Source organism: Corvus kubaryi, unplaced genomic scaffold (assembly GCF_017639235.1).
Source record: "Corvus kubaryi isolate FWS band 111438036 unplaced genomic scaffold, C.kubaryi_AGA036_p1.0 37308, whole genome shotgun sequence".
Lineage (NCBI taxonomy): Eukaryota > Metazoa > Chordata > Aves > Passeriformes > Corvidae > Corvus > Corvus kubaryi.
In genome coordinates, this window is record NW_024581096.1 from 15136524 (window position 1) to 15153718 (window position 17195).

General features: G+C 51.4%; 2 protein-coding genes across 3 annotated transcripts in view; one reads left to right on the plus strand and one right to left on the minus strand.

The window, feature by feature from the left end:
* The first annotated feature begins 840 nt into the window (after nucleotides 1-840).
* ENHO (energy homeostasis associated) lies at nucleotides 841-2323 on the plus strand. The gene has a single exon (XM_042028711.1). The coding sequence runs from the start codon at nucleotides 938-940 to the stop codon at nucleotides 1121-1123; it is 186 nt and encodes a 61-aa protein (XP_041884645.1). The 5' UTR covers nucleotides 841-937; the 3' UTR covers nucleotides 1124-2323.
* A 591-nt stretch (nucleotides 2324-2914) lies between these two features.
* DNAI1 (dynein axonemal intermediate chain 1) overlaps nucleotides 2915-17195 on the minus strand; it is a 138307-nt gene continuing 124026 nt past the window's right edge. For both annotated transcript variants that reach the window (XM_042028710.1, XM_042028709.1), the window contains one exon: nucleotides 2915-3183. In XM_042028710.1, coding sequence (XP_041884644.1) covers nucleotides 3076-3183 — 108 coding nt within the window. In that variant the 3' untranslated portion in view covers nucleotides 2915-3075. The remainder of the gene's footprint in view (nucleotides 3184-17195) is intronic.

Consider the following 17195-nt stretch of genomic DNA (forward strand, 5'->3'; position numbering starts at 1 on the left):
GGTGCCGGCGGTACCCGGGGAGAAGCGGAGGCAGGTGGGTAACGCCGCGGCCCCGCGGCGGGAGGGCGGAGTTGGTGGGACCTGTTGCTGTCCGGTGCCGGGAGCTCCGTGGGTGTCCCTCTCTGCGGCGGGCGGGGGTCGGAGGCCCCGGGGAATCCCGCAGCCGGGGCTCTGCCCGACCCCGGTAAAAAGCTCAGCCGGGGGCTGACCCCCCACCTGCTGCCACCCAGCCCCCGGCTCCGTTCGGGGTGTGGGACCTCGCAGCGGGGTCCCGCCGGCAGCAAAAGGAGTTGGAGGGTGGACAGGGCATCGGAGCGGGGCCAGGGCTGTCCGGAGTCAGCCGGCGGTGCCCGGCGGAGAGCGTTTGGGCCGGGATGAGGCGATGGGCCTCCCACTGGAGACACCTCCAGCTTGGTGGCCCACGCAGGGGATGAGGGGCACAGCCAAGGCTGGCAAGAGGGGGCCGGAAAAGTCCCCCAAACAGCGTCAGACCATGGAGCTGCTGCAGCCTTAAAACTCCAGCAGAGCCCCGTGGGCCCGGGGGTGGCCGTCCCCTGGCACCCCCACAGCCCACCCAGAGCGGCTCGCACAGCCTGTCCCTTCACGCCCATGGTGACGGTGACTTTCTCTCTTCCAGGTGCTGGGGGGAGAAGAGTGATCCTGTGTCCTCACTGCCCTGCCAGAGGAGGGGAAGCCGAGAGAAAGCTTCCCTGTGGTGTGGTGCAGCCCGGGACACAGCTGTGAGCAGCCAAGCTGACGGGGTGACACCGTCCTGCTGCCGGCCTGGCCCCATCCCCATCCCACCGCCAGCACCACGGCCGTCGCCTTTGTCCCCTGCCAATGCCAGCAGGTGGAGGCTGCACGCTCCATCACTGCCCTGGCATCCTAAGCGTGAGACTGAGCTGTGGGCCCCGCCGATTCCTGCGGGACAGTGGCCATGGGGGCTGCTCTCTCCACTGGAGCGATCGTGGCAATTTCTTTTAACTGTGTCATCGCGTTGCTCATCCTCATCCTCTTCCTCATTCTCTGCAAAGCCTGCAGGACCCCCTCATGTCCCAAGAAGACCCCGGCTTCTGATGTGGATGAGTCAAGGAATGAAGAGAAGTACCTGCTGCAGCCCTGATCTGCCTGGGAACTTGGGTGTCTGGGAGTGTGCCGAAGGAGTTGTGCCAGACTGGATGCCTGTGCTGGGACTGGAGTGCTGGACCAGGCACAATGAAAGCTGAGGGGACACCAAACTGCTTGCAGAGGCTGTGACAGGGGGCACAGTCCTTTGTGGTTTTGGTGTGTGAAGTTCCTGTGAATGCCCACAGTGATGATGGGGATATGCTACAGGGACAGTCATGCCTGTCCCAGCAGCCAGTGAGCACAGTAGGAGCCCTGCCTTCAAGTGCACACCATGTTTGGGAAGAGCTTGTGGGCTCCTCTCTGGTGCTCATTGCCTGGGACAGTGGCCAGCTGGGGGGCCTGGAGAGGGGAGGCAGCAGGGCTGGCACAAGTGCTTCTTCCTGAGCAGGCTGGCTGCTCCATGGCAGGGTGTGCCCAGGGGGCACCAAGCAAGCCCCGGCCCCGCGGGCAGAGCAGGGTATTGCCAGTCCAGATGTTTGGTGGTGGCCCTGGGTGCCATATGCCCTCAGCCTCAGGTGGGCATTTGGCATATATCTGCCCAAGCAGCGGGTTTAATGAGGCACAAGAGGGCCTGCACGGTCTGCCTGATCACCCTTGCCTGTCTGTCAGTCATTAGCACTAACGCGGCTAGGCAAACGACCCTCCTCCTTGATGGGTTCGTGTCCCTGCCCTCCCTCCTGCCTGCTCCCAGCTGAGGCCAGCCAGTGGGATTTGACCTGCCTGTGAGCAGCATGCCCTTGCTGGCATCCCCGATCCCGCTGAGAGCAGCCTGGTGTGGCTTTTTCTTGGGGAGATGGGAGACATGGGGGCATGAGGGCGCCTGGACAAACAGCTCTGAAGGTTCTTTGACCCTGCCTGTTCCCTGGGGATCACAGTGGCTCTGTGGGGAGGGATGCTCTCATCTGGCTTGTCTGCAAGCCTGGCAGCTGCATCCCCCACCCTGCCAGCGGGTGCTGTGGGTTTTGGAGGGCTCTGCCTTGCCTTTCCTAGAGCCGAGCAATAGCCATGGTCACCACTGGCATAGCCACTGCAATAAGGGGACAGGAGGGTGGGATGGGAGGGACGCCAGCCAGGGTCCCTGCACAGGTTTGGCCAGGCCTGGCAGAGCCTGCAGCTCCTCCCCATGTCAGGTGTAGCATACACATCCCTTTGCAGCCTTGTTTTTACTAGACTAATAAACAGATTGTAGGCCCCACGTTGTGTCTCTGAGCTCTACCCAGTGCCTGGAAAATTCGGGGGGAGGTGGCACGACCTGCAATCCTGCAGGGCTGAGGAGCGGCTGCCCCAGGGCTGGGGCTGATGTCTCTGGAGGACTGCTCAGGGATCGTGATAAGGAAGGGCTCGTGTTCACGTCCATCTGTGGCTTTTAAATGCTGGGTGAAACCCGACTGGGTGTTTCCTGCCTTCTTGCCTGGCTTGGGGGCATATGGGAGTCAGCAGGGAGCATTCCCCAATCTCTGTGCCAGAGGCACTGGAGAATTTCCAAGCTTTTTGCCATCTCGAAATCCAGGTGTGGCAGTTCCATTTGACTTGCACAAATGCCTGGGGGGCTACAGCTCAGAGCTGAGTCTCTCTGGCCACCACTCCATGCAGCCATGAAGCTGCAGCCCGGAGGTTTCCTGAGGGCTGGTGGGACCAGCCCCAGCCCCAACCCCCTCCTGCCCTCCACAGGGCTCTCATCTGATGCAAGCCCAGTCAAGGCTGGGGAAAGCCAAGGGCCATGCGGCTCTGGAGGGCCAAGCATGGTGAGATTTGCGTAACACCAGACATGACTGCACACCACAGCTCTCCCAGCACCTCCATTTATTTGTCAGGGCACAGAGGCAAAGTGTTCCTGCTCTGCAAAAAGTAGGCAGCAGGGGCCCGTGGCTTGCATGCCAAGCAGCCACCGATCAAAGCCGAGCTTGTTTGGCCAGAGCCTGCCCACAGAGTCATCATTCCCCCCTCTCACTTCCCTTCCTTGCTCTCTGGCTCTCTCACCAGGCTAAGCAGCTTCTCCAGCTTTTCCATTTCCACCTCAGGACCTTTCTTCTTCATCTCCTGGCCTTTCTTCTCCTGCAAAGAGACCAAGCAGGATAGAACTGTGAGCAGGGGGGACAGGAGGGATGAGGAGGGGTCCAACACAGGGAGGGCTGCTGGAGTGCTGTGTCTAAGCTCTCACCCCTCAGTGGAGGCTGACCCACAAGGGGATGCACCTGCCCATCTTCATATTTCAAGCCCAACATGCCATGAGATATGTGAAAGCTCCTATGAACTGGGAAAGGACAGGAATGAAGTGTTTGGATGGGAATGGGAGGCAATCTGTTGATTCACAGTGACTCAAACCCTCTTCTGCCTCTCTCTTCCTAGACCGTCTTAGACCCATGGGACTGGACCACGCTCTAAGCTATTTCCCCAAGCTGTGGGTAGGTGCCAGGCATGCAAGACTGCTAGGGCAGTGACAGCGGTGCAGATGTCCAAAGCTCCCCAAACAGCCCCACCATGCCCATCCCATGCAGGTGCTCCTGGGCAGTGGCAGCCACAGGAGAAGGGATCATCCCTTTTGCACCCAAATGGCTTTTCCCAGGCGGGCAGCTGGTGTTGAGAGCCCCTGACCTGGTGGGGAGAAGTGAGTCAGGGCTCCCAGCTGTGCTGTTAACTCCTCACTGAGGCTCTCCTGCACCTGGTCACATCATAGCGTCCCAAGGGACAGCCCTGTGCCTCACTGCACACTTCTATGCGAACCCTGATGCACACCCCAGCATGGGCAAAGAGGACAAGCACTTCCCACAGTTCCCTAGCACTTGGCCCAAGCATCCCAGGGGCTCTGTGCCTCCGTGCTAAAGCAAACCTCCAGCATCTTGAGAGAAGTCACGTAGCACAAGGGAAAGAACCTGGCCAGTTCAGCCCTCTCTTGTTTGGGAGCAGCAGGAGCTTTCCAGGCCTGGCACAGGACGATGTCCCTGCTGAAGCACAAATGCCACTCAGTGCTTTGGGCAGAACAGGTTTCTGCTGTGCTGTGGGCTGCAGCATTGCTCTCAACAGAGTTCTGGCACTTGGGAAAGTGATTAACTGGGCTTAGGCTCTCCAGGTTCACATCATGTCAGACACAGCTGCAGCAGAGGAATTTTCCAAGCTACACTGAGCCCACCAAGCCCTACTGCAGCTGAGCATCCACACCATGGGATTTCTTGAAAACAGCATCCCCACAGTCACCACTTCGATCACAAAGTGCTGCCTTTCAGTCACAGCCTTCCCCTTTGCCAGCCTGCTGGATCTCACCTTGCCTCTGGATTTGGTGGGATACCCCCGCTTTGGGGCTGGGGAGCTCCTCTGTGCACAGCATGGCTTTGGGCACCCCAGAAAGCAGCTGCCAAGCACAGGTGAGCAGGAGGACTGGCACAGTCTGGCAGGTGGGCTCAGGAGATGTGGCGGTGGGCCTCCAACACTGCAGCACAGCAAAGTGAAAGGAACATCCCTGACCAGGCTTGGTGGCAGCCTGCAGAAAGCTGCTGTACTGGCTCTTTTTGGCATTCCCAAAGCACAGCCTCTGCTCTCTGGGCTCTCAGAAGGCCAGGGGAGCAGCACTCAGCATCAGAGGAAGGAGGTTGCCAGCTTTGCTCTTTCCCCACTTAGAACAGATCAATTCTCCTCCTGCTGAATCAGCCCCGCTAATGGCCATGGGTGCAGCAATTACAAACACACACCTTCCCTTCAGCGCTGAAGAAATGCCAGCACACGGCACGGAGAAAGCTGAGAGCCCACATGGATCTCACTGCTTTTCTCTAACAAACATGGGCATTGCTGAGTGATGACAATGCGCAAAGAAGTCCATGGGGAATCCCCGTGTCCTTCCTCATCCCAGCCCAGCACAACCTCGATGGAACAGAGGTTTCCTAAGCTGCCAGAGGACACTGCTGAGATGAAAGCAGTCCTGAGGGGAGGATGGGGACAGGGATACATGGAAACCCCTCTGTTCCCAAGAAGACAGCCCCACTGCTCTTCTGAGCACTGGGATGAGCCCGGGTTGTTTTATTTACTGAGTCCATTGACTGCATGGTGGGACAGGGCTAGTTTGCATTAATCCCAACAGGTGAGCAGTGCCCTTCGTGGCTCTGGTCTGGGCACTGTGAGTGATGTTTGTAGTAATGGCCCACATCACAGCAGAGCATCTCTGTGAGTGAGAGTCTTGGGATAAACACAGCTGCTCAAGGTATTTCAGGACTTAGCTATTTCTGCAGAAGAGCTGCCTTGTTGTCTGACAGCGTTCAAACCCCTCCCTTTGGCACCCTGTGTCACACACAGCACCACACAGAGGTGCTTGGGACAGGCAAAAGAGGCAACTGCTTTGCTCAAATGGGAAGAGAAGATGCTGAAGCCACCTCCATCAATCCATCTCTATCCCAAGCCCTTTGATCTCCCCACCATCAGGTAGGGTCCCTAACTGACATCCTCCAGGCTCACGGGAACTGTGTCTAAGCCTTGCTGAATTCACCAGCCTCAGGCAAGGCTCAGCTCCTGGTCACCAAACTGTCCCTAAAACTTTGACTTTCACACTGGCTGAGCTCCTGTGGTGCTTCTGAGCACGCTGCAACAAAGCCACACGCAAGCCTGTAATGAGCCGTAACCAAACCAGAGCCCTAATTTAACGCCACATAACCAAGCAAGCAAGATGACACAGGGAATGGAAATTACAATGTCCTTTTGGGGGCACTGGAATGGAAAGTTTCCCTTTATTCCGCCATCTGCTTCTCCCAGGGTACTTGTGAGCTGGCTAGGCCACTGATGGCACCAGCACAGCACTGTGGGATCTGCTTGGATGCACGTGGCAGCTTCCTACAAATCTGGGGGCTCTGGCTGCATCAGGCCTCTGAGGAGCAGTCCTTCTTGGAGCAGAGCTATCGGGATGTCCCAGAGCGAGCATGCACGAGGCGGGGAAGCGTCACCTCCACACGTGGCTGCTGAAGGGCTCTGCCTCCCAAGAGATGCCACAGCCAGGTGTGGAGAGGGCACTCGTGGGGCTCTGCCACCATGTGCGCAGCTGAACCTGTTCTCCACCTACATCCCTGCTTATACCACATCCACGGGGCTCATTAGGAGCTGACAGTGAGTCAGGGCAGAACATTCTCCCCATGAAACTGTTAGAGGCAGAGCTGAGATTACATGGGAGGTCTGTCCCTGAGGAGTTCATGGAATGGGCATTGAAGCTGCTCAGAGCAGCGTTTGCATCGACTTTATTGTTAACTGCTTCCAACAGGAGAGTTCCTATCGAAATGGTGATGAGGGACATGGCAGGAAGGCTCACGGCAGGGCCAGAAAAGGTGCTGTGTGGGGATGGACTCTGCCCTGCTGACAGAACATGACCTCAGAGGGGGAGACACGGAAGAGACCTCCTATTTGTGTCCATGCTGCTGCATTTGTTGCCAGGTTCCTCATGGCCCTTATGCTCCCTTTACCTCATGTCTGGGATTTCCCTGACTCGTCAAGCAGAGAAACTGAGGCAAGGGGCTCCTGGCCTTACAGGCAGTGTGGAGGACCCTTGATGGTCCTCTCAGCCCCAGGGTGAGTACTGGCACTGCAAGTGAAACAGGAGGTGGGAGATGACTGAGGTGAAGCCTCAGAGGGAAGGGTGGAGTGAGGACTAGGACAAAGATGAGGACAAGGACTGGCTGCTTGAAGATCCCAGATCCACTCCCTTGGGAGCCTCAGCCACACTCCTTCCCATGCTGGCACATGCTGAATTCTGCATTCAGGTTATGGGACTCATTTAAACTGGAGTCTTGGCTGATGCCTTCATTCCCTAGTTGAACAGTATACCACTGAGTTAATAAAACTCTCCCATAAAAGCCATGATGCTGGCACTTTTCAGCATCCATGTCTTTTTCCCATTGGTGGAATAATCATAAAACACCTGCTCTAAAGTTTCGATTAAACAAGGCCAAACATATTTATGTTTAAAAGCAGCAAGGAAGTCAACCTCACAGACTTGAACATAGGCAGGAAAGTCCCTACAACTTCCTTGGGAGCAGAGGTGACCCTTTACCCTGCTGAGCTTTGGCCAAGGGGCACAGGCCTATCTCTGTCCTGCTGTTATCATGACACTGATGTTGTTCCTTACAGGATGGGACTTCTGGACACAGTCACGCTGGAACAAGATCTAGACATTTTATAAAGCAGCCCAGTGACCTAAAAACTGGCTTCCCATGCAAAAAGGGTTTAAGCTTTTACAGAGTTGTTTTGAAGGGGGTGAGAAGCTTCAAGAAGACAGCCAAAACTGCTTGTTCTCATTATCCTCAGTGGGAAGGGGCACACAGCCTGCCAGGTGTTCAGAGGTGTATTTCTTTGGGAGAAGATCATTTATTGTTCCTTCTACTCTGCTCAGGGGTAGGTTAAGGTGATAGCTCCAGGGTAAGGGCCCCTCCATTACCAAAACACATTAGTGACTGGTCTGGTGAACTCAATGAATGAAAAAAAGATGAAGCTTCCCTGGAGCATTTCCATCAGGAAGACCAAGGAAACCCAAACTTCTTCATGAACACAGAAAAAATTTCCTCATCATCTCCCTGGGCCACTAAGCAAACATTAAGAGGATCAACAGGAATAAGACAGGAGCTGCAGTCCTGAAGCCTCCCAGGTCTACCCCATCGTGATCCTATTGCAACCCAGTGCTGTCATATGAAGCTAGAGTTATGCTGAGCTGGGGATGATGTCTGTGTCAGGACCACTTCTGGGCTCTCAAGAAGTCCATTTACATACAGCAGCAACATGGTTTTCAATCACAGAGAGCCTTGAGGAACACTCACAGCCTGATCTGACAGCATCGCTCCTGGCCCATGGAAGGATTAGCTGACAGACCAGAGATAAGGATTTAGGCTTATTCTGCTACTGTTTGGAAATAAATGATGCAGTAAATGTTTTTGCAGGGAATGAAACCAGCAGAAAAACCCAGGGGATGGCTGGGTCATTCAGGTGACAGCAGCCACACAGGATCATTGGCCTCAAAGGATGCTCTTACCTCCAGCTTCAGGCACAATCTGTGCAGTTCAGGGCAGGCACCCCCACCTTGCACAAGCTCACATCTGCCTGGCATAGGCACTGGTCCATGCCAAAGCACAGCAGGGCACACAGGTCTCAGCGCCTCAGCTGACCTGCCTTTGCTTGTTGGAAGTCACCATTTAAATTGGGTAAGTCACAGTGCTGGGACCAGCCTGAGGCTCAGCAGCACATCTGCCAGGAAAGGCGTGGGAGTGAAGGTCAGGATACCCAACAGGCAGGAAGCGCAAACAAAATTGGATCAGACCTGGAAGCAGATGGGATTGTCACTGGAAATAAACCAGAAGGAATTGGGCAGGGCATGTGGGCAGAGGTCACCTGTCCCTAAATGGTGGGTAGCTGCCCACAGTACACCACGGGCTGGTGGTTCACAAACATCCGTGGGAGAGGCGAGGGAATGCCTGATGGAATGGATGGGCTCTGCAGCAGCAGAGAGCTAATAGCCTGGTCAAATCAAAGCCACCAGGGAGCACAGCCATCGTCACAGCTCTGTGTCTGCTCTGCCAGGGGCTGGCTGGACTCCACATCCTTGCTCACCCCCACTGCAGTGTCCTCTGGCCAAGCAGAAGTTGTGCACACAGCAGGAGCCCTGAAGAATGTTCCCTGTTCTTGCTAACTCCAGAGCCTCGAGCAATGTCTCTCACAGACCACTAATTTAGGCACCTAAATATAGCCATAAAAAGACCACATTTAGCATGAAAACTTCAGTGAACAAGGCCAAGCTGAGTGCAGATTTGTCTCATGGCTGTCCCCACAGCTCCTCTGTGGCATTACAATGATTTGTTACCTCCTTCTGAATTTATCCCTGTACCAGCTGCAGAAACCCACCAAAACCATTTAAAACTATTGGTCTTCTGCCTTTCGATTGTCTGACACAAGTTCAAAACAGGGATGTGGTCATGACCCTCAGTTCATGAATCTCCAAATAAATAGCTTTAAAGAGAAGGATAAATTTTTAAGTCATCCCAACATCATCCTAAGACATTATGGGTCTGAAATGAGCCAATACCCTTAACTCTGCCTTGCAAAGATGCTCTGATTAGGAAGCATCAGCAACAGGGTCCCAAGAGGTCACACTGTTTTGTCAGCCCTGGGGATGATTTGGCTACACTCTAACTGTGAGCTCTGGGTGTGTGAGATGAAAAACAGCTTTCTTTTGGGTGTCAGCACCCTTAGTCACTGAGATGAGCCAACATCTATAGGCTCTATTCAAATAGAACAGCCTGGTGAGGAAACAAACTCTTCACAAGGTACATGGAAAAGATTTCCAGTCAAATCACTTAACTGACTTGTACTAAGCACTAAGAAAAACCACTGTGTGCTCATTGTGCTTGGCAATTACTCTGTCCTGGCACACTGAGACCTCCTGAAGAAGTCAGAGTGGAATAAAACCCCTAAAAGCTCTCTTGTCAAGTCCAGGGAATCCTGGTGGTGCAAACCACCATTGGGATAAGGACAGAGGGATGGGATGCCCTTTCCTTCACCTCACTATGGGGACAGGCAGTGCAACACCCACTCAAAACCCTGGATCCAGCCCTACTGGGTTCAGATTTTCTGCAGTGCCATTTAGTTCATCGGGATGGGAACAATTACTTTAATTAGCTTTTAACATGTTGGGAACCCCCAGTACTTAAAGCCTGTCTACATGCCATGTGTTACAATAGCATGGGATGCAAAGGCTGGCAGGGACATCAGCTCCCAGTGTTTTAGCTGTGGGATCTCTCAAACCCAAGCAGAGGGGAGGAAGGAAACAAGAAGGGGATTTTAATTGAGATTGTCCATAAAACCCACTAGACAGGCAATACCTTGTGCTCTAGCTCGACTTCAAATACTGCTGCAATTCCAGTGACACCCGGACACCAAATCTCAGTGTAACCTAGACAATCCAAAAGCTGCACAGGCTTCCCTAACTCTTGCACCTACCATGAGGGGCCACATCTGCAGCACCTCTTCACTTGGGCTGGCAAACCAGAAGTGAAAGGCTTGGGTGCACACAGAACCCATAGACACATACATCAAACCTGTCCAGAGGGATAAAATCAAGGATATGCCCTGCAGAGTGCAGTGACCCCAGCATTCTTAAGCTGCAGCCCTTGATTCCTGGCAGGCAGCACCCTCAGCCACCCAGCAATGTTTCCTTATCACTCAGCACCTCTTTATTTATTTTTTTAAATTACTTCAGCTTTACTTTAGCATTTTGCCATGCCAGCTCAGTAGGCTGTTACGGATTAGAGTTTAATAAAAGCAATCAAATACGGATGTGAACATGCAGCTCCTGCAACTCGTGGGTACTGCTGTTACATCACAGAGCACAGCATCTCATGAGAGAACATTTGCAGTTGTGTGAACAGTATATTTTAAAAAGTTGCAGTTTTTTCAATACCTTTTTCTCTGGCCACCATTGTTAACCTACACATGTCCACCTTCATCACCCTTTAACTGCCTTAAGAAAGTCCAGTTGCTGGTTTTGTTTTGTTTTGTTTTGTTTTTAACAGTGCCTTCTTTATTTTTTTTCAATACAGTTCATAAAGTATTTGCATAGGAAATATATCCTTGGTCGCTGCTTATATGGGAGCATGTGAATATACTTCATTTTGGATAAATACAAGTACACTGGAAACCGGATTTTGCTATTATTAGAAATAAAAATAAATGTCCTCGCTCACAGAAGCCTCATATGTAGTAACATTAAATGCCAATGGCATGAAAGATGTATTATGACTGATACTCTTATGCTTATGAAAGAACTCAGTCTGCAATTTAATGTCAAGGCACATCGCTCTCTTTCTCTTTCCTGCTCTCCATGACTGAACTTAGGGATGCTGCAGAAATTGCACTAGATATTTTAACCATGTGAACAATTGTGTCATCTCAACAATGTATTCTCCTGTGTATTTTTCATTTAAATCACAGAGTCACCTGGGGTAGACCTAGGAGGAATTAGTCCACTAGTGCACCCTTGTCCTTAGTGGGAGCAGCTGCTCTTATATTGCTTCTGACAGATGCTTGTCCAGCCCTTGGGGTACCCAGCACAAGAGGTCCTAAGCAGTGGATTGTCCCACTCTGCTCCCAACACCTACACAGCCACTTCTTTTGAAAGCCCCAGGAATGGTGCTGCCAACCCATCTCCTGGTGACATCTGTCAGCATGTCCCTCTTACACCCACTGAAACCTTCTCCCTAAGTCTTTTCCTGCTGTATTGCCTCAGGGCACTGCCTTCCTTACCCTGCCAACCCAGGATCTCTTTGGGAGTGTTCATCTCTCTCATCTCCCTGCTTCCAGCCTCTCAGCTGGCTGCGCTGTCCTTGCGGCTTTCCTGCTCCTCATGTCCTTCAATGCTGGTACTCAAAACTGGAGCAGAGGCCTTTGCACTGCAAAGCAGTGCAACAGGATCAGCTCATGTTTCCTGCTCACTCCTTTCCTGCCTGTGCTGTTCAGTACATCTCTGCTCAAGAAAGATCTTTTTCTGTTCACCTCCTCAGTCAGTTATTCCAACCTCCTTTCCCTCTCCTTCTATTTGCCTCCATCCTCACCGAAGCGCATCCTGTTTACTTCAGACTGAGTCTCCCCATTTGCCTCAGATTAAATGAGTTGCACAGCTTCTCTCCACCTGCTGCACAGGAAACAGCCAGGCAAATGATAAATGCCACACAAACACTCCCAGGCCTGGGAACCAGATACACTGTTAGCCTGGACGGTGTGGGACGTCACACTAAATCGCATCAGCCACGACTGAGTTACGCTGCAGCATGCAAATCAGGGCTTAAAAGAGGTCAGCGAGAAGCTGGACGCAGGACAAGCACAGGAAATACTGCAGCTAGAGCTGTTGCTCTTCCCTGGGATTTCACACAGTTACAGCAGCTGAGAAATCCCTTCCTGCCCCACAGACAGACAGGGCCCAGCTGTATCCCACCACAGCACTGCTTTGCCCTGGGAGCTCCTGCAGATGGCTGGAGTCAGTTCTCTCCTGGAATGGGTTTGGCACGGTGCTGGTCCATGTGGGATGTTTGTTGCTGCCTGTTGAGGCATCTCCACTGTGAGCCCACGCATCCTGCAGTGATGCAGAGGTTGTGTTTCACACTCCCTGTCCATGTTCAGTGACCCAGCTGCATTGGACGGTCCATAAGGGTCTGAGCAAGAGCAGCACAGAGAATAGGATTCATACTGGTCTGACTGCAAACACAGGGCTCAAGCACTGCATATCAGCCAGAAGCAGACAGGATAAAACAGTGCAGGAGAATTCCAGCAATACACAGGGAGGCAGCTCAGGGAGTGCTCTTCTGGGGCACAGGCACCCACAGAACCATTCATTTCCTTCTGGGAGGCACTGCCAGCAGTGTGCTGATGTGCCCTGACCTGATCAACAGCTGCTCTGCAGGAAGGAACCCAGGATGGACCTGAATATGGGCTCCCTGGCATGCAGCGATGGGGACGGCAACAGGGCTGGAGTACGGGATGCTCCTGTCCCACCAGCAGACCCAGATTATCATATGCATTACCACGTGTCCCTACCCATGCCTCACTCTGACCCTGCCACCTAGGAACAGGGGGTGTTCTGGGTCCTGTCTGGAGGCAAAGATGAGGTACACTCTGAATAAGAAGCAAATCTAGATCCTGTGTTCATGTAAGCTGTTCAAGCAGGAGGCAGCCAATTTTAACAACAATCCAGTCTTAAGATGCTGATCTGGCTCCAGCCCAAGTCTTTGTACTAAGCTCCTTGACATCCTGTTTAGAAAAGCATTATTAAAATCTAATTGCTTCATGCATATATTGCTGTTTTAATTAGAACAGAAGCAGGAGAGAGAGATGGGAGCAGTAATCAATCTCTCTGATACTAATACATTTTTGAAGAAGGAACTGGCCATGGGAAAAGCCAATCTAACATCACCGGAGGAAACCAGAGAGAGATATTCCTACTGATTGTCCACTTTGCCAACAGCACAGTCTCAGTGCGGCCAGGGGTGGCCTCCCTAAAGTGCTCTTTGCTTCGAGACACTGACTGGGATGCTGCACCTGAATTAATTTTATACGTTTGCTGCTGTGTCTCTGTTGTACCAAAATGTAATTACTTCAGAGCCATAGACCAGTTAAACCCATCTGCTCAGCTGGCTGCTGAAACTAATGGGTACTCTTTGCAACAAAGTAGTGCAAAATAGAGGCACGCTGGAAAGCAAATTATGAGGAAGTCATCAAGGTCCTTAAGGCAAGCACCTCCCAAAGTAATCTCTCCACTGCTGAGCAAGTCCCATGGGTACCAAAGATGGAACAAGGTTAACCAGCAGCTGGCAGTTTCAGCAAAACAGTGGCCAAGATGGCAAAATAAATTACCTGACAAATAATTGCAGATGTAAGGACTAGAGGGGATCTGTTGACAGAGGTTAACTGACACTGATGCATATCCTTAACCCTAAGTGGATGTGTCCACTACAGAAAATTCTTCAACTAAAGGGGTGTCAAGCACTGGAAGAAGCTGCCCAGGGAAGCTGTGGTGTCATCAACGCTGGAGGTATTTAAAAGATGTGTAGACATGGCACTCAGGGACATGGTTTAGTGGTGGGCTTGGCAGTGCTGGGTTAACAGCTGGAACAGTGACACAAAGCCAGTCACTTTCACAGTGAGGCTTTCAATGACACACAAATAGTGTCATTGAAAGCCTCAAAACACCAGCAAACATGGCCTGATCCTTGCCTCACTCTTTGTGTTGCTGGAGCTGGGACAGAGGCAATGGTTGAGGTAATGCTGCCAGGCAAACAGCCACCATTCCCCCTGGGGGCCCTTGGAGGAGGTATCTCCTCGATGCAGATGGCAGAAATCTTGTCACATTTGGACACTTCTGTCTGCAGATTCCAATGGCATAGTCAGATTATCATCTCAGGAGGGGTCACTTCTTCCCTTCTGTTTCCATTTCTGTCACTTCTGGCTCTTCTGTTTCCATTCTGACCTGAGCCCAGGCAATGACTTCTGGTATTGCCCTGGTGTGAGGAAATCCCTGAAACTCAGATGTGTCATCAGGCTGCAGGTCTGGGGAAAACTAGTAAGGACTGAACAAGAACCTGGTGATGTTTTGAGAGTCCTGAACATGACAGCCAGAGTTACTCTTCTCCACCATCACAAAGGAGATGCCTAAACTTGCCTAGAGGAGTGGTGGAAGCAATTGCTTTGTAGAAATAATGTTGCCTCAACCCCCTATATCTCACTGCTTTCCCATGAAACAGTTAACCCTGTGGATCCTGCATGTAAAGTGCTGAGAGATGCAGACATCACAAATGCCGAGGCATGGTGGTTTCTCCAGGCCCTTTGCTGATCCAGCTCTTCCCCTCTCTGTGAGGGAATAGTCACCATCATTTGAGAGCTGGGTGAGACACAGCCCAGCAGGGGATGAGCCCATTACAGTGCTGCATGCCTGGCATCAAGAACAATCCTGGAAAGAGATGTTTTCACAGCTGGCAACCAAGCAGGAAACAAAAGGAAGACAGAAATGAGGCACTTGTGCTCAGAAAATTAAATCCAAATTACAGTAATTATACTTTCATTAACACCCTATTTGCCATAAAGATGCATAACATCCTTAGGTGAGAGATGCAACTGTCCTGAAGGTGAGAAGAAGGTAACTGGAGAAAGAGTACCAGCCTCTCCCTAGCTTGTAAAATCCTTAAAAAGTCTGGATCATCATGAATGGTTGTTTGTAATCTAACTTCCCCAGCAACCACCTGTAAATGAGTCAGCAATCCAGCAAGAGCAGCAGAGAACCCATAACAGAGCTGATTTATTTCAGCAATCCATGATTTAACCATAAAGAAAGGCATTGTTTTCTATATGACAATCTGGGGCTTCATGCTGTTGTGATGTACATAACATGAGACAAATTCTCACCTCACTCCCTGATGAAATCACATCCTGTTGGAGGCATGGGATCACTGACTAAGTTGGGCTCATTAGCATAATTCTGAGTCCTTGGACCACAGAAACTTAATTCGGGTTCTGCACCCGAGCAGAATGAAGCACAGTGGAGACCAGCCCTGGCAGACATTGTTGGTACTTTCTTGATCACTTCCTTGATTTCAGTCCATTTCCCCATGTGGAGATCTGGTACAAAGCCTTTCAAAGTGCTTGTGACCTCCATGCCACCAGGTCCTCTCAAGACTTTGTAAGTGGACTCTGCTAGATCAGCTGAGGAATGAGTAACAAATTTGAAATGCCAGTGAGGACACCAACCCACCCTCCCAAATAAATCTGCAGACTGCTCTGAGGTTTCATCCCAGTTGTTTCACTGGTAACTGCTCTTTTGGGGTGATTTTTCAGCTGGTTACTCTTCCTGCTTCTGGCATAACTTCTGCACTCTCCTGGTTTAGCTCAGATGTACACTTGCCATTTGGCTTGGCACCAGAAGACATGAACAGAATCACAGAAGGTTCCCTCAGGAGGGACAGGTAAAGCCAAGGATGGCTACAGAGGCTGAGGGTGAGAACACCACTCAGCCCCTGTATAATCTATGGTGTAAGAGCACCTGTCAGTCTAGTAAGCAGCCCAAGTGTTTGCTACTTCCTGTCATACAATAGATAAGAGCTTCAGCAGATTTTCTGAAGAAGGCTGCAACACAGGCAGGCAGTTCCAAGCCAGAAGGTGCTAATTAAGAAACACTAGGTGAGTGTTAATGAAAGAAATTTTGAGAGGTGAGAGAAAGCAAAGAGGATGAACCCTTCTCACCTCCTGTCCCTGGTCCTGTGTGCCATGTTCTTCGTCACTGAAAAAAAGGGAAAGAGCTTTCTAGGAAGGAAAGAAATAAGAAAAGTAGATGACAGGTCTGCTGGATCAGTGTGTCTGTTCTCTGCCCTGGTGATGAAAAACAGGCTACAAAAGGTCTTCATTTTCAGCTAATGGTTTCACCTACAGGAAGAGAGGCAGAAGGTAGTTTAAGGGGTGAAACTGAGGTGTTGATAAACCAGACTGAGGCCAGCAGAGACTAGCAAGACTGTTGATGTCTGGAGGATTTGCACTGAACAGATACTAAGAGTGCTGGACTTGTTCAGCCTATAGAAGACATAGTTCTGGGTGACCTAACAGGCACCTACCTGCACCCAAGTGGAGGATATTAAGAAGTCAAAAATGGACTCTCTGTAGGAGTGCACAGCAGGAGAATGAGTCATAACAGCCATAAACTGAAACAGGGAAGGATTCAACATGACATAAGAAAGTTTTTCTCCACTGTGATAGTTAGTCATTGGAACAAGACTCCAGAGTGGCTGTGAGATCTCCAGCCTTGGAGTTTTTAAGAGAAGCTCAAGCCCTGAGCAACCTTGTCTGATCTCAGGGCTGTACTCGCTCTGAGCTGGAGGATGAACTAGAGATATCCCAACATCACCTCCAGCCTGAACATGCCTGTGGCTCTACAATCCCAGAATGTTCTTCATCACCAAGTGTACACTGGTGGATGAGTCTTGCAGCTCTACCCTACTCTGCTGCTATGCTCTTATTGCAGACAGCATTTCTAAGCAAATGTCCTCTTAAACCTTATATTGCTCATAATGCCAGGAGCAGTGCAGAGCAATACAGCCATCAACTGGGCAATTCCCAGCCCCTGGAGAAGAACACAGGCACAGAGAGGACCAGTTCTCCAGCACCCTCCTCCCAGGGTATCTAGATGCTGTGGAAGCTACACAGACCAATTTGAATGTTGGTGTCAAAGGGGTAAAGAGAGGAAGAAGGTCCCTCAGTGAAAAATGACAACCAGGAGCACTGGAGAAAACCCATGGAGAACAGAAGCCTGAGGCAGATAGTGATAGGACCAAGGAGGAAGCTGGACTAGGAGCCTGTGAGAACTGGCACCACAGGGATGAGAAAGTGGGGATTGTTTCCCCGTGCCTACCCACAAGTGGAAAAGCTGACATAAGAGGGGAACATACATAATCCGAGACATGTAGGACAAGTATATGTTTTCCCACTATGCTTGTATCAATGGCAGGAAAGGGATAACATGGGCTTAGTGTCAATAAATTCCCACTGGTTTTGTTGCTGAGTGCTTGCAGTTTGATCGT